At 38.9% G+C, this 23,001-nt stretch overlaps 1 protein-coding gene across 10 annotated transcripts in view; it reads left to right on the forward strand.

The window, feature by feature from the left end:
- The window catches only part of ACACA (acetyl-CoA carboxylase alpha), a 256,134-nt gene that overhangs the window by 174,993 nt on the left and 58,140 nt on the right, over nt 1-23,001 (forward strand). For all 10 annotated transcript variants that reach the window (XM_014559143.2, XM_032498300.1, XM_014559162.2 and 7 more), the window contains 4 exons: nt 12,222-12,491; nt 16,853-16,950; nt 21,088-21,208; nt 21,778-21,888. In XM_014559143.2, coding sequence (XP_014414629.1) covers nt 12,222-12,491; nt 16,853-16,950; nt 21,088-21,208; nt 21,778-21,888 — 600 coding nt within the window. The remainder of the gene's footprint in view (nt 1-12,221; nt 12,492-16,852; nt 16,951-21,087; nt 21,209-21,777; nt 21,889-23,001) is intronic.

Here is a 23,001-nt window from a genome sequence, read left to right on the forward strand (position 1 = left end):
CTGTGCCTAAAAGATGACAAGGTGTCAGGAGGATGTATTTCCTTGTGCTGAGCCCTGTTTTATCAGGGCAAGTCGACTTTCAGCTATTGCAGTTTAATTTTCTTTGGCCAAAGAGGCAAGTTTGTCATGAGCCTGGCACTCTACATATTACCCCAAGAATGATGCAAGGGGAAAGAAAAGAGCTCATGCTGATGAGATTTGGAGCAAATCGGTCCTATCCCAAAGAGAGTAGGCATCTGAACAGAGCCTTGAGAAATAGTTTTATTAAAAAAGGAATAAAAAATTGACCTGCTAATGTTCTGAGAGCCAAGGCTCAATGTAAATGCATTGATGCTACATAGACATTAAATCATCATAATGCGGTGCTCTCCAAAGGTGACGGCTCTACCAGGTCATCATTGTGGGTGTTATTGCATTACCCTGAAGGATTGGAGTTTCTGAGTTTAAAAGCCAGCACGTGGATATAAGGAATACAGGTAAAACAAGAGATTCCTGCAGAGTTTCCCCATGAATTGAGATGCTTTTCCCCATAATCAAAGGCAGAAAACCTGTACTTATCAGACCATCGGCTATATGGGTAGCCAGTCTTTCTTCCCTATTTTTTTTCCAGGACAGTAAATAGGTAAAATGGTGATGGGACCAGGACTTGGAACAATTCAGTTCCATTTAGTTTTAGGTAACTTGTTTGCCATTTGAGGAAGAATATTGGCTGTTTCAGCAGAGATGTGACCTGCATTTTGAACATTTGTGCCCGTGTTAAAAGAAGGAGAGAGCCTTTCTGATGCGGTGTTAGCTCCTTTCTATTTTCCTAGTTGTCCCTTCCCCACCAAGAGAGATGTAGCTGCAGGAATGCCACCTTAATGCATGATAAAAGGTATAGGAGAACGCATTTTTCTCATTGTCAGATTTGAATGGCATTGATTTTAGTATGAATTTAGAATGGGAATAAAAAAGACGTAGACCAAATCTGTGAACTGCGTTACTTGCAAATAGCTCCAAAGATGAGTTGTCTAGGGTTTTTGGGTTTTTTTTTTAATAGTTTCAAGTAAAGATGAAAATTGAGGAAAATGTGATTGCAACATAGACTGAACTGATTTCACTTCTAGCTGCTATGATGCTCCTGTGATGGGCACTGTATGTAAATACACAGCTAAATGCAAGTGTGCTGCTGAGCCTGGATACAGAAGGTGCAGCTCACCAACAGTTCTGCTCTGACCGCGTCTCAATTTGGGGGGAATTGTTTTCATTTTCCTGCCAGTTTGCTAACCTGTTTTGATCATTTGGCGGAAGCTGTAATTGTAGGTGGGAACATTTTGAGTAACAGTTCACAATCCAGTGCAGCTGCTTTTCGCACCAAATCCTGTTATTAAAAGGCTCAAGCTAAGATCAAGCCAAGGAGTATAACCGACTTGACGGAGAACAACTTAACTTTAACTGGTAGGACAAAGGAAGCACTAGCCTTCTTGAGACTATGTTCTTATTTGTCTTGAAATGTTATTAGCATTCTTTTATTGTATTTCCTTTAACCGCTCTGGGAGCTAGATGATAAATCTTCAAATTGGGCAATGATGAAAGATATGATAGGCACCTTTTATAGCAATGATTATAGATAGAAATTAGGACCCTGTTTTCTTTCTATTTCAGAACACGGGCTTTTTAACAGTATGAAGCTGTCCATTCCCTCCCATTGCTCCTCTCATAATGAAAGACTGAGATGAGAAGAAAGTGCTATGTTTAGAAGCAGTTATAATAATTAGGTTTAGGATGTGTACTCTGAAAAGGATTGGTAATTAGAGACGGGAATTCTTGCATGGTATTACATTTTTTTTCCTGAAAGTTTTTCCTGGGTGTTAAGTATATTCCAAATCGAATGCAATTTGATGACCACCTCTACACACACTACCACGCTTAAGAAATGAAGTGGCTCCAAGGCTTCGTTTTTTCAGATGGGCACTAGGTGTCAGGGTTTTTCCTTCTCAGCAACCCAGCATTCAGACAAGCCTCTTGAATTGCCCTGTTGGGTGAGGCAAATCCAGAGCAGTATGCTTCCTTCTTTTTTCAGTTGGTATAGTAGGCTTTGCCTGGCATTCCTACCATGTGTGATTGCATTCTTAATCCTTTGGGTGGAGATCTGTCGAATTTTATATAATGACTACACATTTTTACAGGAAACATTTTTTTTTTTTTAGGAAGAGGATGCACAAGGAGGAAAAAAGGTAGTATAAATGAAAGTTTAAAGGCTAGCTGCCATGATGACTGGTGTCTCAGTTTCAGTTACACTTTAAATTCTGTGGGGTGAAATGGTAGAGATTAGGCATTCAGTTCTAGAACTTCCCAGCCTTGCTCATTTAATTGTCATTTAATTGTTGGCGAGACATTCTTGTCACATTCCACCAAAGCACAAGCATCTCTTTAATTTTTTTCTAACTGAAATATAGTCAATTTACAATGTTGTGTTAATTTCTGGTGTACAGCATAGTGATTCATTTATATGTGTGTGTGTGTGTGTGTGTATATATATATATATATATATATATATATATATATATATATATTCCTTTTCATATTCTTTTTCATTATAGGCCATTACTAACTCTTCTATTATAAAATATTTCAAATCTATAGAAAAATGTGGAGAGTGATATGACAAATAGCCCTGCATCTACTGACTAGCTGAAATAAATCTTACCAGTTTGACACTCCTTACTTACGTATTACTATGGTGCTTTGAAATCTCTAATTTGAGTATAAAAACAAAAATAAAATTTAGGAGTTGGATAGGGAAAGGAAGTTGGTAAGCTTATCTAAGCCTGAAAGATTGGAAGAAATTAATTAGTAGATCCATTTTGACAGTTCTTAGGCTAGACCTCTTAACCCAAAGGACCTCTTCTTTTAGAAAAACCACCATAACCCTCTGTCTTAATTCACTTGGTTGACATTTTCCATACTCTCAAAGGAATTGCCTGGGTTTTCCTGGACTGAAATTCTAGTGGAACCCATTGTGCTTTGAAACTCTGACTGGAGAGAGCATGTATATGTCTGTGGGCTTGAGCAAGGAAAGGGCTGACCATTTCTCATGTAAACAAAGCCCAAATATTTTTCTAGTTTAACACTAGGCTTTTTGTATTGTTTTACTCAATTTCACCTCAGAATAGCTCCATAGATGTGAAGCTAATTTGGTTGTATTTTACTGTGCTTTTGTTTCATTCTTTTGAAATCAGTTTACCTTTTCATGCTGGGTGTGGAAATTGAGTCCATGTCAGTCTTGTAGATATATGTTGGGATACGCTGAAGGTGAGCTCTGAAATAGACCTGAGAAAAGCAGATCTGAAAAACAGGATCATGGTCTGTGCACTGACTGTTCAAGTTATAAAAAGAGACTAATGGTCCTTGGCACCAATCTATCCCTGAAGATGGGAGAATGTTTGTAAGTGCTTTGAGATCCTCAGCAGAGAAGTATCACATTCCACTGATTACATACAAACATTCATAATTCGTACTGACCTTATTTTTCATCAAGGACTTTAAAAAACCAATTTTGAGTCCTTTTAGGCCTAGCAAGATAGGAAATTCAAGTGCAGAAAAAGACATTTTATGGAATATGTGGTAAGACTGTCTTATTTAAAATTATCATACACTTTTCTTCTTTTATCTTCATCCTAAGTGAGCATGTTTGGCTACAGGTCTTTGTCCGAAATGATTTTCAGGACCGCAGGTTAGTCCCTCATTAGAGAAATATTGAGGCTAATTTTGAAAGCGAGGTCTTCCTGCCATTACTTCTGATGAATATCTCTAACACTGTCCTTTGGGGATATATACACTTTTGTGCAAATTCCTTCTGAACGCCAGTTACTGGGGCTGGAGATTTCTCATAGAGTTGATTAGTTGATTTTTGACTCATTTCATCATTCGCAAACCAAGGCCCAGAGAGCTTGACTGACTTTGAAAAATCCTAATGCATCCCTGGGTCGACTAAAGCAGCTCGTGTGGAGGGCTCCTCAGTGTCTTTCAAAAGTAAGTCCGAAAGATAGCCTTTAAACAAAAGGATGCACCTGCCAGCATTTTCATACATCTTGAGTTTTAAGATTTTACTGAAAAAGGGTGTGATATAGTACCCTATGTCAAGAAATTTTACAGCTCCAACCAGAGGCAATAATGAACATCAGGACAGCAACAGATGACACCAGAGGATGAGGTGTAGTGTGGAGCATCAGAGTTCAGCATTCGTTTGCGTGATTAATGGGCAAGGCTTCCTGAACTGTAGTAGGCCAACTTGGTTAATTTCCCTTTCAGCCAATTACTCCAGCACCCCATTTCTCAAATACCACTGGCTTGGATGTGCTCCACTGCATATATTTCTTTAAATTGGTATGTTTATTAAAGCATTGTGTTGTACGTGGGTAAAATTACTGTGGTTTCACATATATAAATAGTACGGGAAGAAATAATTCCCCTGTTTAAAATTATTATTTCTAATCATTGGTAACATTTTTAAAGAATTACCTCTAGGAAGAAAATTTTTTTGCTCTAAAAATGGTATTTTTCTTGGCCTTTTATCACTTTTTAGAAGGGTTGAGGTAAGTTTATTCAGCCATTTTTGAATTATCCAAGCATGAAAAAAAAAGAGTTTTTCAGCTGTTAAGAAAATTGTTTTCAGCTCTTTTTATGTGATCATACATCAGTAGGCAATGGAACATGATATCCAGCAGATAACACAATGTGGAAAGGCATTGACAGTTTTGCAGCATGGTTTTTCTGAATGGCACAAATTAAGTCAAGTATTGCATTGTCTTATGGTTTAAAAACACACTTTTAAAGACCTATAGGGTATTTTCTAATATTTCATCACGCATGTTTTTCCATGAGATTCTGGTTTAAAATTGTAATTACTTTTTATTGTATCTAATTAAAAGTGAAGTTTAGTATTCCATCCAACATACAAAAGGGGGAGAAAGGTTAGCGTTTTGTTATCTGTCTGAAGAGGAACTCAAGTTCAGGTTCCTTCTCTCTGAATCTTAGTTTTTTCATCTTCATGATACAATTGATGCCTGTCTCAGCTCTAACATTCTAGGATTCTTGGTATTTCTGCCCCAGGGCCTCATAGGATGATCATCTTCCTGGCATTAGCAGTGGTAGAACGCTGGCTACTGGAGGCTTTGCCAGAAAAACTCACTTTTTAGACTTTCAGCATGGAAAACAGATAAAGCTGCAACCTCTCAGAAATCCCATACAGAAAGGTATTATTGCAGCTGAACTCAAAGTGTGGAGACATAAGAAAGGCAACCGTGGCAAAGACACTGCCTTTCTGCTTCCCACGGCAGAGGTAGAGTTGATGGATGCTTCTTACACTCTTGAAAACAAATTCCTGTCCTGTTCTGCCCCTTCGCTTTCCCTTCAGATTTCTTTATTGAGCTTAATCTTGTTGTTTTATTTTGTAGTAACAGCAGCTTTGGAAAGCACGTGTGTGTACGTGTATGTTATGTACACTTGCACATCCTGTTCACACTGATAGTACAATTAATGTTGATGTCAATTTTGGTGTTAATTTTGGGTCATGATTAGTGTTGACACTTTGTGTCAGACTAATGGCATTTATGGGCACCATCAGAATAAATGTTAATATTATCATGTTTTTATTATCTGTTACAGTAATATTAAACCAAGGTCCTCCCAGGAGAAAAAAAATACATGTATGGATAGATAGATAATGCCTTTCTGTATCGCTGGTGTTACTCAGCGAGAAAATGACATCTCAGGGCAGAATCCTAATCACTGTTTGGAGCATCAGAAATAATGATCACCTCTGATCGGAGGTTGTGAATAATTCATTTGGTTTGATTTTCACATCCTGTCCAGTGATACTTTTCAAACCAAATGTGTTTCTACAGGAAAATAATGGTCCCACTTCTTATGGAAATACTGTGGCACAAATCATTTTACCCACATAAAAACAGTTAAATAAGATTGTTCTCTTCTGCTTGCTTTCTCCTCCCCATTCCCTCCTCTCTCGCTTGCGTGTGTTTATTCCAGGATCAGACGGTGGCCAAAGAAATATTTTCTTCCTTAGAACTTGTACAAGGAAAACAAATATTTATTTATGCTTATCCTTAACTTACTCACAGTACCTCTTTGGATCCTCTTCCCTTTCTCGCTTTAAGGTAATTAGTTTAGGTGGATAATCCTAAAACTAAGACGCCTGCTAATTGGAATGTTCTGTTATCAAAACTAATCTGAAATTAGATATTTTAAAAAAATGATTTATGGCTGTATCAGTGAAATTGTAATTGGCAGTTAGAGTCTAGAACCCCTTGGTTAGCCTGTGCCCCGGCCAGACAGTGATCAGGGAAGAAGTCTGTGGCACTTCCAGGGCCAAAAAGCCTGAGTCTGCAACTCACTAGACCATAAACCCACCCACTCTCGCAAGCCCCTTTCAAGCTGCGTGTTGCCCCTTTGTTGCTTCCTTAGCCCTTAGTCCGGGAGTGTCATTTTCACTAGGTTTCACTTGCGTAGAAACATTGGAGGGAGAGAGAAGCTGAAACAAGGGGGTTCAGTGATGGAATTTCCTTTGGTTGTTATTTTCAAGTTAACATACAAGGCAACTTGGCTTCGGTGAAATCAGTGAATGTCATATTCCTAATCACATTGTCACACTTGTGTATGCTTTTATAGTGATTGCAGGATTTTCAATACAAAATCCCCATTGTGTCTGTAATATAGATAGACCGTCCATATAAAGCAATTTGACTGAAAAACTTGCGGTGCCCTAATTAAATGGGAGGAAAATATGACTGTCTTCTGAAGTAATGACCCAATCCTCTGAGACAAAGCTATTCTTAGATAGAATATTTTGAACAATTTCTCCTGAATGTTGTGACCCTTTTTTTTTTTTTTCTCTCTCTCTCTCTCTAAATCTAACAAGGGCAGGGAGGAGCATTTTTCCAACCTAGTTTTCATCATCAGACAGAAAGTATTTTGCATTCAGAAACCATTTCCAGTATCAAATTCAATTTTGTCAAGTGATTAGTTGAGTTTGGTAGAGAATAATTTAAAAACACAAAGCTGGAAATGGCCATGGTGCTTCTGCACTGGAGGAGAGCAGTTGCTATTCGCAAGTTGCAAGCCCTCTCTCAATGACTGTGCATGGCGACCTGGATTATTGTGTTACATGTCTTTGCAGCTGTTACAGACCTGCATCTGTTGACACCATGTGTTCCTAGCCCGGGCTGCTGGAAGAAATAGGGGAGCGGGTGAATTGATAGCTTGCCTGCCTATCAGTGCAGACGTCCTTTTATGTACATATGTTTGTAAAGCTCTTTAGTCCCCTTCAAGATGAAAGGCTCTGTATAAATATAAACTTTCGATTTTAGTACATGTTTGTAATACATGTGGTACAGTCCTAAATATGTATTTAGCTGATAGGCACTGTTCTTGTCTGTTGTACAAATATTGACTTTAAAAATATAAATATGTATTTAACCATCAGACCAGAAAAACACTGGAGCAGTCACTTCTCAGGTAGAGATATTAATATTGTATAAACCTATATATACATATGTTTACATTCTACCACATCATTGTGGAGCATTTCGTTTTAAAAAAAAGGAAATGGTAGCCCCAGCACACTAAAACAGTTCCCTTTAAGGTGAGTCTTGATTTTAAATTTTCATATATTTACCCCTCTCTTTCTAATTTTATGTAAGTGTCTGTCATTGTATAGCTAAAATCTAGAGTCAGTTCCTCTAGAATATGAGAAATCCATTAGGTTGCTGAGATTTTTTTTTTCTCCTTTAATTTTTTTCTTTTAACCATGAAAATGTTCAAATGTACACTAAGGTAGAGATAACAATATGTGCTCCCATATCCCTGTCACCCAGTGAAGAAGTATTTGGTAGTTTTTTCTCCTTTTTTTCAATTTATAAAAGGTTTAAGTTGTCAAGGCAGTATAAACATATGAAAGAAATTCGGAAAATGGGGGGAAATAAAAGTACACGCACAATCCGTCATCTGAAAATATTAACATCCCATTTTGCTATGTATCTTTATTTCTGTCTTTTTTCCCTCCCAACATGGTGTGTGTGTGTGTGTGTGTGTGTGTGTGTGGTAACACTGTGTACTTACTTTATGCCAGGTGTGTGTGTGTGGTAACACTTACTGTGCACTTACTATATGCCAGATACTGTTCTAAGATGTATCATGTGTCTGATCTTCACAGCTGACTGAATGCAGTGGGCTGTTATTTCCCCAATTTACTGATGAGGAAACTGAGGCATATAGAGGTCAGTTACTTTCCCAAGGTTATGTGGCTAGAAGACTGACTGAATTTTCTATTCTGTCAGAGTCAGAGTCTGTTAGATTCAGATTCACAGAATCTGACTTCTGAGTCTGTGCCTGTAAGCACCACACTGTTTTGCCCCTCACAATTATTATGATATACATGCAATTTTGTTATCTCATTTCTTCAGATTTAGCATTATATTGTGGCTATTTTAAAACACTATTCATAGTCTTCATCACCAGTATTTTATAAGGCTGTACAGAACACTTAACAGTGACCTCACTAGCCAGTTTATTGCCTGTAAAAAGTTTTTATCACAACTTTTTAAAAAAATTTTCATTAAATAATCATTTTACAAATGTGTCAAATATCACAACTTTTAAAAAACTTTATCTTGAAGTAATTTTAGATTTACAGAAAAGTTACAAAAATTGTTCAGAGTTCCTATTTAACCTTCACCCAGTTTCCCTAATGTTAACCTCTTATATAACCAATGTATAATTATGAAAACTAAGAAATTAACATTGGTGCAATACCGTTAAATAAAATACAGACTTTGTTTTGGATTTCACCAGTTTTCCTACTGATGCCCTTTTTCTGTCCCAGGATCCAGTCTGGGATACCACATTGCATTTAGGTGTTAACGATGTTCATGTCTGTGTTACAATTGATGTTTATCTTTCCATATTGTTTCCACTCAGTGCAGTGGCACCAGGCTAGCACATACTTCCTTAATTTCTCTACTAAAGGAAGTTATGCAAATTGTACTTTAAAAAAATAAATAATTCATACTAGCTATAAGGACAAGTTAATTCCTCTGTGCCTTAGATTTCTCATGGCAATAATAGCAGCTGTTGTTTTAATTAATAATAACAGTAGCTACTATTTGGAGACATTTATATGTCAGGCTTTGTACTAATTTAATGTGGTGTTCCTCTCAACAATCCCTCTAGAAAGATACTGTTATCCCCATTTTATAGTTGGAAAACTTGAGGCCATACAAGGTGGAGTGACTTGTCCAAGCTTATACAATAATATAAAGCTGAGATTTAAACTAAGGCAGGCAGACTTTCCAGCTTAATCTCTTAGCTATTAATATTCATTAACATCTATGTTAATATTCATTAACATCTAATAGTACGCATGTAGTAAGTGTTCAACTAATGGTAGCTATTATTCTTATTATTAAAAAAAAATTAAACAGTTTAATGATATTTAGTACTGTTATTCTATGATCCCTACAGATAAGTCATGGACAATGTTGTAAGCTCTTGGCTGACTATTTTCCAACAGTCATTTAAAAAATGAAATGACTATGGAACCAACAAATATTTATTACTCCCATATTATGTATAGGACTCCTGCTAGGTACTAGGGTAGATGATATAATGGTTCAAGCTGGCAAGCTGAAAATGGTCCTAGGCCATAAGTGATTAATTATCAGATGAATTCCCTACATGAAGGTCTTACTAGGAGATCAGAGAAGAAGGGAGTCACTTGAAACTAGGGGAAGCTTTATTCAAGAAATGGAATTTGAATGAACCTTTATGAAATGGGTAAGATTTGGGTAGATAAGGAGGAAAGAAAGGGACAAACTTTGTATGTTAAAGTGAGTAAAATAGATTACTGTTTCTAACTGTCGTTCATCAAACCCATAGGTAATATTTTCTTAATTTTGTATGTGGGGACATTGAAGCTCAATAAAGTTAAGTAAATTTCCCAAGATCACACAGTTAATAAGTGGTAGGGCCTAGATGTGGATCCAAGTTTGCTTGATTCCAAAGTTCATGTTCACCATGATACACCCTATCATTTGATTAGCAGTAAAATCTAATTTTTGTTGTAAATTGAGCAACAGATGCTTCCTTAGATATTTATCCGTTGTGCTTATTCAAAACTTAATCTCTTCCAGTAAGGAATCTCACTATACTAAGACTGAGCTAGCATTCTCCGTTCTGTAATGGTACATTCTAAGCAGGGAGGGGGTCAGTCGATGAGGAACACACTTTGGAAAGACCTTGATAAAGAAAGAGTAGTGTGTTCTTGGTGGTGCTGTGTTGACACCTAATTAGAAGTCAATATTGCAGGCATAATGACCTGGCCAGTTGCTGAACTGACTGCCCAACTGACACAGTTGGAGTCCCCAGGTAGTAACAAAAGATAAGGATATTATTTACTTGCCCAGTGCCACATAGACGCAATGTTTGTGTAAGCATGCAAATGCTGAAGTAGATTCTTTAAGGCTTGTATCTAAGCTGCTCTGGCCTAGGTGGCTAAGGTTAATGTATCATAAAATTTAGTATAAAACCCAGTCTTCCTAACTACAAATGCATTGAAAGGAAATAGCTTTTCCTGCCTGAAAAACAAAAGAAATGTCAGGTTAGCCGGCAACAGGAGAAGGCAGTTAAAATGTTTTTCTCCACACACGCATTATATTGACTAGCTTCTAAAACCCCAAGACCAAAATTATCCTGATATTTGGAGTTTCTCTGTGATTTTTTTTTTTTTTTTGGATAATCTGTTTCTCCTTCCTTTCTCTGTCTTTAATGAGCAGATAGAGTAATAACTACCTTACCTCAGGTGATGGGATTTTTTTTCTGTATGTTATATCCATTTTGGTTTGTATTTGGCCAATGGTATGATATATTAAATAGTTTATATTTATCTGTGGGTGTTTCATATATGTATTTCTTAATGCTGAGAATCACGAATAGCTGTGTGGAAAGCTTCAACCAGCCTGATTACAGTGGATGTGCAATTGGATTGAGGAATGTGTACTCAGAGCTTATGATCACTGGCCCGGTTGAGTCTGGGTGATGCATGTGGCTTTCCAGGGATGCTGCTATTTACATCTGTTAATGGCCCTTCTTGATGGCCGGCTCCCCAATGAGGTGATATGCAGCAGCCTGGGGATGAGGGACCAAGGCTGCAGATGTGGCTGGGCTCCATTAGGCAGGACCAGAAATGCTCATCTGGTAGACTTTGTGTTTGGGGGGGGGCGGGCGAATGGTGGGGGTGGGAAGCGGGGGAGACAGAACGGAACAGGGGGAAAAAAAGAATGGAAAACATTACTTATCCAGATATAGGGAAAGAGACAGGCACACATGAAAAACTGCAGCTGTAACTGGGGCATGAGTGAATAGAAAAGAAATGGAACTAGTGAATAAACAAGTAGAATTGACTAGTTCTCATGTAAAAGAGGAAAGGGCTGTGAGGGTTTGGAAAGAGGCATGTCTCCCCTGCCTGTTAAGTCAATATCGTTTACTTGTGTGGCTGGCCAGAAGCTGCTGGACAGTGGGCAGAGATTTACATGTATCATATTGCAGCAAGAGGTTAGTTACTTGCCTCCTTTGGTTTTCTGGTGTTAGGAGAAAGCAGCAAAAGATGCTCACAAGGATTGCATTGTTGAGCTACAGTAAATTCTTGCAGAAATGGAAGATACTTGAAGCAAGCCAGTAAACAATGTGGCTGTTATTCCTATCAAATGCTAGAGGACAATAAGGACCCAGGATTACAAAAGTTGTACAGTCCATGGTGGTCCTCTTTCTTCTCTCTTATGTGCCTAAAGGTTTCTTACAAAAGATGGAACTAGTGTCTTAGTAGACAGGACAGTAGGTTAGGGAATCATGAATTTAATTCCCAGTGCCATGGTATTCTTCTGCAGGCATCCTGAGTGCATTTAAACTTCTGATTTTTCCATCTCTGAACAGACCTAAAGAAGGAATTGAGACAACTGTGTAATACGTATATGGTCAACTCAACATAATCTTGGAGAAGTATCTAGGATATTTGCCTATTTTCACAAAGGGAGCTTGGCCCTTCAGCAATGCATGTCTTTACATGAAGGCTGTGTCTAGGTACAGTCTGACACTTTCAAGGAACCTGAAAAAAAATTCTGCATATGAGAAGCTTGTGTTTATTGGTTTGTTTGTTTATGCCTTTACAGATCGGCATGGTAGCTTGGAAAATGACCCTTAAAAGTCCTGAATATCCAGAAGGCCGAGATATCATTGTCATTGGTAATGACATCACATACCGAATTGGGTCCTTTGGACCCCAGGAGGATTTGCTGTTTCTCAGAGCTTCTGAGCTTGCCAGGGCCGAGGGTATCCCACGCATCTATGTAGCAGCCAACAGCGGAGCAAGAATTGGACTGGCGGAGGAAATTCGTCATATGTTTCACGTGGCCTGGGTTGATCCTGAGGATCCTTACAAGGTACAGGCTAAGAAAAGATAATAGTTCAAGACACTATATGGGTGTGTGCGAGTGTGTGTGTGTATGTGTAGAGAGGTAGGGGAGAGGTAGAGGCTTAAGTTCAAAAGTCAGCACCTAGGGTGAACTGCAGCTGCGTTGGAAATAAATCATCTCTCAATATGTTCTCCTGATCTTTCTTCCAGCTTTGAAATTGACTGTTTCTTTGGTTGAACACTAGATGACATGGTAGCTGTGCATTTAGTGTGAGACATGTTAAGCTGGAAGTACATATCTTTAAACTATTCCACTGTGGCTTCCAAGACTTATGGTCAATCACCAGCAAAATCTCTTATAGCCTCAGCTTCTTCTCTGATTGTTCTCCATTCTTCTTGCTCTACTTGAAACCTGCCTGTCCTCTGAAGAATCTTCTTCCCCTTTAGCCCTCTTAAATAGTGACTGATTTCTCTTTCCCTTGTACCACTGAGCCTGGAGGGAAATACTGTCTTCCTTTTGCCCCATTGCTACTTGCAGACCCTTTTCCCTCCCTTCTCTCTGAAAACCCCTGTCTTTGAATCTCGTGTCATCAGACTATGCCACACTGCCACTGCTCCTCATCAGAATGTTCTCAGCCCTTTGGCCACTCCTTCTTCTTTGCATCTTTGAATTGGGTACATTGTCAGTCACTCCAGTACTACCAGTCCCACTATATTGTTGGTGATTGCTGTATCCACATCGAGGATCCATCCCGTCACCCAGCCTCTTGCATCCTTAACTTCCTCTCCTCTGACAGTCCTATCCTGCATCCCAGCTCAGCTCTCATTCCCCATAATCTCAATTTCAGGCATCCCTTTCTACGCTGTCTCTCCATCCTGTCTTCCCAGCTCACTCTCTTTAGTGCTCCCAGCCCAGCAACCCTTTGAATCCACCAAGAGCAACAACTGCTGATCCTACCAGCTTTCTTCTGCCCTTCACTCCCTCCCGACATCCTCACTTTATTCTTATCCAGCTTAAATCCCTAAGCCAATTGTAGGCTAATCATAATAATCACTACCTTTTCTATGCCCCCAGTTTCCTTACTTCTGTCTTCATTCTGCTTACTCTGGGTCTGTACAAAAACCTTGTTTAAATCAAACTGTCTCCATCTGCTCCCATACCTGCACCAGTATAGCTGAACATTGATGGAGAAAAATGCACAGTGCTGTTGACTAGTCTTACTTTAAATTCAAGCTTACCAACCTTCTGACTGACAATTTCACATCTTCTCTCTCCTCAAACATCCAACACCCTCTTCCGTCATCCTCGCTCTTAGCTGATGGCGGTGTTTCTCAAGTCACTGAGGAAATGGAAGCAATTAGAAGAGAGCTCCCAGGAGCTTCCCCATATCTGCATCCACGCCCTTATCCTCCGCCTTCTCTCCTGTCCTTTAGTGAACGGTCCCTGCTCCAGATCTAGGGCCAGTCCCTCTATGCTCAGTCCTTTCCCTTCTTGCCAACTTAAGGATGTAGATCAACACTTCTCCCCCTTCTTTCTCTCATCATCACTTTTCTCCTCTCTTCTAGATCTACCCCTTTATCATATAAACATTCACTCCTCCACTCACTACCCCACCCTATTTGTTCCTTCCCTTCACAACAAGATTTCCTAAAGGAGTTTCTCTCCTTGTTGTTTCCAGGTGCTCTTCTCCCTCCCATTCCCTCTGGACCCCACTTCAGTTCCCCTTGCACCCTCACCATTGCACCACAGCTGCTTTTGTCAGGGTCGCCATTGATTCCGCATTGTTACATTCGGTCATGAAATCTCAGTCTCCACCTTATTTGACATTTCAGCAGCGTTCCATGCAGTTGGTCACGCCTTCATCCTTAAAATGCTTTCTTCTGTTGATTTTCAGGACCCCAGAATCTCCTTTTTACCCTCCTGGCCGCTCTTTCTCAGTTTCCTTTGCTGCCTTTCACATCTTTGAATATAAGAGTGTTTCAAGGGATGATGGAAATATTCCATATTTTGATTGTGGTGGTGATTATACAAGTATACACATTTGTCAGAACTCCTCAAACTACTGCACTTAAAGCTGATGGATTTTATATTGCATATCAAATATGCTTCAGGAAAATTCATTTTAAAAGTGTATGGGAATTGTTCGTGACCACTAACTAACAGGTACAGAGTTTCTTCTTGGGGTGATGAAAATATCCTGGAATTAGATAATGGTTATGGTTACACAACATGTAAATATACTAAAAACTGCTGAATTGTATACTTTAAAATGGCCAAGTTTATATTATGTGAATTTTATCTCACTTTTTAAAATTACCTAAAAAAAAGTGAATGGACACAGATATTAGAGCCACAAAGGTTGTGATAGGACCAAGAAGTCCAGATCCACCCCCCTCTGCCGCCCTCCCCACCCCCCAGTCTCAACTCCAGCAGGACCCAGGGCCCTCTCACCCAGGGCTTTGATAGGATAACTTGTATATAAAGTGAGGTAGGAATAGGGAAAGTGTTTCAGGGCTTGGTCCCTGGACTGCTCATCTTTTCTGTGTTCATCTTCCCTTGGTGATCTCATCCAGTCTTAAAGCTTTTAATTTCATCTATAAACTTCCAAGTTTTTATCTTCCCCTGAACTTCAGATTCATATATCCAGACTCAGCATCTCTACCTGCACGTCTGCCTAAATGTAGCTTCTAATCTGCTTCCTTAAATTTGTTCCTCCCAAAGTCTTCTCTGTCTCAATAAAGGATACCTCTGTTCTTCCATTTAAGTAAAAGACCTTGGCATTATCCTTGACCTCTGTCTCATGTCCCACATCCTCTCAGTCAGTAAATCACACTTACCTCCCAACCTTCAAAATACATCCAGAATCCAGCCACTTCTAACCACTTCCACTGCTGTGCAGTAGTCTGAGTCCCTGTCTTCTCACCTGCATTTACTGCAGTAGCTTCCTAATTGACCTTCCTGCCTCTGGCCTTGCCCCCCTCCCCAAGTCTACTCTCAACAGAACATGGAGTGATCCAGTTAAGATATTAATCAGGTCACAGATCCAGACTTCCCTCTGATTGAAACTCTTTGATGGCTTCCCAGCTCACTCAAGTGAGGGCCAGAAACCACATAGTTACCTACAAGGCCCTGTGTAGACTGGCCTTCCAGTACCACTCTGCCCTCATTCTTGCTGCACCCTCGCTTCATACTCTGGCTTGCCAGCCTCCTCACTCTCTCCTGACCCTGCTGGGTGCACTTGCGGCTCCTTCCACCTGGAATGCTTTTCCCCTCGATTATCCTCATGTCTCATTTCCTCAGCTCTTCAGGTCTTGGCTCAAATGATATTTTCCATGAAGCCTTCCCTGTTATTCTCCCAGCTCTCCTGTCTCCTTTCTCTATTTTATTGTTTCCTTAAACATGATTCCCGCTAACACTGTATGTTTAACTTATTTATTTTGTATATTTTCTGTCTCTCCTACTAGAAGATAAGTTGCATAAGGCCAGGAATTTTTGTCTGTTTTGTTCCTTCCTGTTTTTCCAGTGCCTGGAGCAGTATCTTGCATATAATAGGCACTCAATAAATACGTGCTGACAGACATACTAATGACACTCATTGCTACAAAAGGTTCTCATCGTAAGTCATGCGAAATTAGTGGCAAATTCACGTCTCTGACATAAGCTCAATGGGAGACAAATTCATTGAATTAAATAGTGGACCTAATTTCTCATGGTATTTTAAATGTTTTTCTCTCTTTACTTTTTTTTAACTTCAGTTACACATATTAGATAGCTCTACTTTGTGTATGAGTATCTATATGTATGTATAAAAATAAATTAATTATGAAATGTTAGAAAAATTTTTTAGTGGGCATAGGAATCAGGAGTTGTTTATTAAAAAAAGCAAAAGGTATGAGTTCAGTGTTCACTGATCATTAGCACTGCATAGACTTCTGATATTAAGGTCGAATATCCCAGTTTTGTGATGCTCTTCATTATCCCTTACCCAGTTATATTTTGATGGAACTATGGATTTGAGAAAGTGAAAAGTAGTAATTCACACAATTCTTTAATTTTGTGTTGGTATCTTTAATAGAGGTGCCACGAAAGGTCAGAAAATGACCCTTTAACCCTGATGAAAAGGAAACGAATGGAATGTACTCAGAGTTGCTGCTACAGGATGTCTTGTTTCAAGGACACAGAGTCAGTGACTGCAGAAATAGGCACTTCCATCTTTCAAAGGAGAGCTGTCAATGCCAGTATTCTGCTAGACAGGAACTCTGAGACAGGAGTTGGCAATTTACAGCTAGCTTACTCCCAAGAACAAACTGCATTATGCATGCTTTGCTGAGTCTTCTGATTATGTGGTGATGGCATATAATGCGTTAAAAACTCTTTGTGCTTCACAGGGATTCAAATACTTATATCTGACCCCTCAAGATTATAAGAGAGTCAGTGCTCTCAACTCTGTCCATTGTGAACATGTGGAGGATGAAGGAGAATCCAGGTAGGTCTTAAGTATCAGAATAATTTGGCCGTGAACTAGAGAAAGGAGACTATGATAATGTTGTCCTCACTGTCCTGCTGATCATGACCTTGAAGAGCAATGAAGGGTGATTGTTGAATCATCTAGAAGTCTTGGGTTTGTATCTTACCGCTGCCACTTATTAACTGAAAGACCTTATTACTGGTTGAGATTTAAAAATTATAATTATATCTATTCATTTTTTAAAAGTTGGAACACGTAAAACAACTATGGAAAAAAAGGGTAAAAAATCAGCTATAGTCCTACCAGGAGATCACAGTTACTAAGGTATATTATATTCTTGCTATCTTTTCTATTATATGTCTTTTTTCCTGCATAATCAGGGTAACAGAAAAGCTCTTTTGTAGTTTGTTCTTTTCATTGAAAATTATTTTGGGGAACTTTGTATATTCTTATAATATTATTTGAAGATATGATATATAATGGCTTCACCATAGTTCATTATAATTAATATATCATATTTGAACATTCAGATTATCCCAGTTTTTTTTTACTGCTCTATCCCTAGGCTGATCCTTCTTGTATATAAACTTTTAGGAATATCTCTAGTTATTCCCTTTGAATTACTTTCTAAAAATGGAATTAACTGGTCAAAAAGTATGTCCATTTTTAAAAGTTTTTTGGTAGTTTCAGATTTTCCTCCCAAGAGCTGCACTCCCACCAGCAGTATGATAGTGCTTGTTTCCCCTCTTTAATTTTTCTCCAGCCTTGCCAATATTGATTATTGTCAATTAACAGAATAGGATTAAAAAAAATAATAATAACAGACTAGGATAAAGACAGCAGTTGTTACTTTAACTGGTATTTTTGATCACCAGTGAAGTTGAACATCTTTGTAATCTATCTGCAAGTATTTTCCAAAATGTTAATCAGTTGTGCCAATACCATTTATTGAACAATTCATAGTTTCCTCACTTTTATAATAATCTTAACTCAATTACTAGACTTTATATTCTGTTTTTTGTTCTATCTGTTCTTGGACTAATGCCACACTATTTTAACTGCTTTTAATGGGCCGGAGTTCCTCCCATCCTTAATTTTTTCCCCAAAGTTTATTAGCTATTTTTTTTCTTTTTAACATGTAGGCTTTTTTTTTTTTTAATTTCTAAAAACTTTCCATAATGATTTTGATTCAAATTGCATTAGGTTTATAAATAAATTTAGGAAGATCTGAGAGCTTCATACTATTAACACTTCCCAATAAGAAACATGGTGTTTTTCCAATTATTTAAGTGTACTTTTTAAAGTTTTATAGTTTTCTTCATATAGGTTATGCCAGAAGTTCCCAACCTTTCTTGGTTCACAGCACCTTTAGGCAAAAAAATATATCTAATATTTCTGATTATTAAGTAGTCAGCCCAAACAGCCTCATAAGCATTTATGCCATGAAGAACATGGGTTTGAACGCTGCAGGTCCACTTACACGCAGACATTTGCAGCAGTGAAAACAGCAGAGCCACACTGTGGTTGGTCGAATCCACGGACACACACCCACGTGTCTGGAGGAACCACATAGATGGGCGCCAGCTGTAAGTTGTAGGTGTGTTTTCAGCTGCTGAGGGGTCAAAGCCCCTCACTCTGGCGTTGTGTAGGGGTCAACTATATAGTACACATAATTGAAAAAAAATTTTATTCCATTCTTAAATAATTACAGTTACTTATTAATGGGATATTTGCATCTGTACAACATCACAAACCTTGAAATCAGCTTGAAAATAGCCACCCTCAAATCTTGTTCTGCACTGATTTTTGTGTGGAACTTTTTTTTTCCCCCACAGAAACTAAAAACACAGCTTTGCAAAGATGGGACATTGTCAAAAGGAAGGTAGTACTAGCTAATGTTAAACCAGGAACCACTTAAAACTGGTAGTTCACATGACATCCAACAGATATCACATACTATAGTATTTCTCTCAAAATTTGAAATAATCCTTCTGTGCCCCTGACAGTTCACGGTGACACCCCAGGATGCCTTGGTGCACTGTGTGGGTATGGTGGCATATTGCCAGTTTTTTAATATTTATCCCTAAATGATTTGCTTTTTTTTTTCTTGGTACTCTGAATAGGATCCCTCCCCTGCCCCTGCCATTATATGTTTTTAACTCTTTATTACTGGTATGTCAGAAAGCTATTGATTTCGTATATTGCTTTTGTTAAAAGTTTACTTCTCTGAGCTTTAGTTTCCTCATCTGTATGATGAAGATCAAGTGAAATAATATATGTAAAGCCCCTAGCACAGCGCTAAGCACGTAGTGAGCAATCAGAAATCCTGGCTATCATTGGTACGATCTGTGATAATGGAGGTGCTATTCCCTGTCACACTGGATTGTTGTTGAGGATCAGAAATGATATGCGTGGATGTGTTTTTGTTAATTGTACTACACTACACAAAGGTTTTTTGTTATAAGTAACATTAAAATTTGATACTACTTGAAAGAATGATCATCTGAATGGTAGAAGATTCAGGTCATAGAGCAGAAAATGGGAATTTTTTATTCTTTTTCATATAATACAATGGGAGAGGATGCCACTTAGCAGATCAGGAACACCTGAGAAGCAGTATGCACTCCTTGGGAGGGAGAAGATCTACTTTGCAAGGAAGGCTGACTGGGCCCATGAGTATTTGTGTATATATGGCATGTAGACCTTATTTAAAAAAAAAACAAAACAAAACACTCCCCTTCCCCATCCCCAACAATTTAATGTGTCTCATTAATCCCTGAAGGGAGATTAGCTTTACCTGGAACATAACTCTAGAATCCAGAGTCTAGATACAGAACGAAAGGAAGAACTGAGGAATTATTGGGAGAAGGAATCACTGGGAAGCAGAGGTGCAAAGCCACAGACCAACAGCAAGAGCAAAGAAGAGGGACTGATGGAAGGCTGGAAGTAAGGGAGCAGAAAAATATGGGGGCAAAAAAAAAAGTTTAGAAGCCACAATGGGATATTTATTTATTATTTCAATTTATAAAACTGAGCCCAGTGCCAAGCCTTTTGGGTACACATGGAACAATAAATAATACATGCCCATCTCTACTTCCAACTTTGTATTTTTCCTTTGTTTTATTAGTTGCATTCCCCATCTCCCATTTCCCATTATCAGCTATCACTCCTCATCCTGTGCCAGGAAGACAGATGAGTGGCTCCCACTGGATCCACAGGATGTTTTCTGGACAACTTGGCCAGCATTTTACTCCTACATACATCCCTCCTGCCCCTCAGAGGACTCTAGCCAGGAACCCTCACGTATACATTTGGTACTTAAAAAGGAGCAGGGATAGACTGCACTGTTTTGACCTTCCCCTTCATCCTTGTCTTGGAAAGAGAGAGGATTTTTGACTGGAGAAACTGGGCTGAGCGCTCTCACTATGCCTCTAGATTTTTTTTTTTTTAATTCCTATATAACATTTATCTGAAACTGTCAATTTAATGGCTGTTGCTTATTGTAGAGAGAGATACATGGACCCTGCTTTTGAGAAACTTGTCCTAGAAAGTAAGCGAGAGGATCTAATATCTGAACGCCATCTATGTGTCAGACCCTCTCCTTGTTGCTTCAGTTTAACTCATGTCAACCCTCAGAAGTAGATACTGTTCTGGGGGAGGGTATAGCTCAAGTGGTAGAGCGTGTGCTCAGCATGCACTAGGTCCTGGGTTCAATCTCTAGTACCTCCTCTAAAAATAAACAGACCTAGTTACATCCCCCTTCCAAAATTTTTTAAAAAATCAAATAATACAATAATAAATAAATAAAATATATATATTTTTAAGAAAGTAGATACTATTATTCCCATTTTACAGAAGTTACTGTTATCCCTGGAGTCACACTGTTGTGTGTGTCAGAGCAGGGATTTAAACCTGTCTACTTAATTCCAAATTTTGCTCTTTCTGCTATACCATGTTGCTTCCAGACAAAACAGGCTACCAAGGTAAGAAGGAAGGATATTTTATGAATGAAGAGTAAGAGAAAAAGTACAGAGCTCTGGCGTTAAGTGTAAGATTTCAGTATGCTTTTAGCAGCCTTTTATTGATGATTATTCTTTTAATGGATTGTTGTTACTGTGTTTAGCCTTTGTAATTTGGCCTGGCTGTATCCAACAGGTACAAGATAACTGATATTATTGGGAAGGAAGAGGGACTTGGAGCCGAGAACCTTCGAGGTTCTGGAATGATTGCTGGAGAATCTTCGCTGGCTTATGACGAGATCATCACCATTAGCCTGGTAAATCTTGCCCGAGTGCGGGACTTTTGAGGAGCTGACCATGCGGCTAAGATTTGTTTTTGCCCCCCATCACTGCTATTTCAGTCTCAAATGAGAGCATTTCTTAAAAACTGTATATCTACAACTTGATTCCAGTTGTGCACAATAGTAAGAAGTTAGGATAATGTAAATCGTTGAACTTCCCGGATAAACCTAGCACCTCCTGTTAGCCTGCATTTTAACTTGTTGTTTCCCTAAATATTCTACCAGGGTATTAATAGTTTAAATTCCTTCTCTTAATATTTTCCTTGTTTACACCCCTAGTGTAGACGTCAAACGTCTGTGAAATAGGCAAAAGCGTAAGAGAAGGAAAGGGCTTATGATGCTCTAACTGTCTGTTCCTTGAATCGTTGCGTGAGTTCTGTACCTTCTTTTCTTTTAACCAGGACATTGGTTTTAATCAAACAGATTTCCTAGAAATCAGTTTTTTTTTTCTTCTGTTAATGTAGATTTTACATACCTGTGCCTTAGTTCTTACAGCTTGGGAGGGAACATAAATTTGTAACGTGGAAAATTTATTCTTTTTTAAGGTTACTTGCCGGGCCATTGGGATTGGGGCTTACCTCGTCCGGCTGGGACAGAGAACCATCCAGGTTGAAAATTCTCACTTAATTCTGACAGGAGCCGGGGCCCTCAACAAAGTAAGTTTCTGGGGTGTGGGGAAGAAGAAGCCTTTTGAAGATTGTCGTGAATGCTTAATTCTAGATCCAGACTGGGGAGAGGCCATTCTATCCATGTCTTGCCTCTTTCTCTTCTCTCCCTCCCTCTTCCTTGCCTTTTCATTCATTCACTTCATTCAACAAAATGAGTATTTAAGTACCTACTGTGTGCCAGGCACCTTTCCAAGCCCTGTGGGTATGTTAATAAACAAACCAGATAAAACTCCTGCTGCAAAGAGCTTACATCTAATGTCTTTCTAGGAAGACAGAATTAATCGAATGCTTCTGTTCCGCCATCCTTCCCTTCTTCTCATCTGTGAGCACAGGGTGTGAGATCTACTCCCAGACACAGAGCTACCTCTGAAACATCCCCTGAATGCATCAAGGATATCAAGTTCTAATATTCTGGGAAATTTGCAAAAGCACCTCTAAAAAAAGGCACTTATGTTGGTCCCCTGTACATAAGGAAGTACTTGGCAAATATTGAATGGGAAGGTGGGTGGATGGAGGCATGGATGGACTGATGAGAAAGAATATGACATAGAGATTTATCTTCCCTTCAAAAGAAATTGTGCCTTTTCAATACAAGCTCATACTGGCTTTTCCTAAGAGTGGGGAAATGGATGGTGAGTTCACTGCTTCTGAGAGTGAAACCTGTCTAAGAATACCTGAACATACAAAGGACAGTGTAGTTCTGACTTCTCTGCAGACACAGGAACATTATTTTCTGTCCAGAGCCAGGAGTATGTAATCCTCTGAGACTGGCCGACTGACTGTGTGCAACTCATACAGCCTCTCAGGTCCTTGGCTTTCTTTATCTATCAAAGGGGGATAATAATTTCTACCTTTAAACGATGCTGTGGAGATCAAATGAGAAAACATAGGTAGGAGTGCCTGGTACCCGGCTCCAAAGCACTGGCCCTCATTACAGCTTCAGTTCCCTTCTCCTCTCCTCTCTCACACGTGGTTTGGCGCTTGCACTTGTGGAGTTACACGCACGCTAAATTGTTCACTAGACTTGGACAAACTTTTTATCAAGCCTTGACTTCAAGTGGAAGTTTAGGAATTAAGTGTCCTATCCTATCATTCCCATTT

Source organism: Camelus ferus, chromosome 16 (assembly GCF_009834535.1).
Source record: "Camelus ferus isolate YT-003-E chromosome 16, BCGSAC_Cfer_1.0, whole genome shotgun sequence".
Lineage (NCBI taxonomy): Eukaryota > Metazoa > Chordata > Mammalia > Artiodactyla > Camelidae > Camelus > Camelus ferus.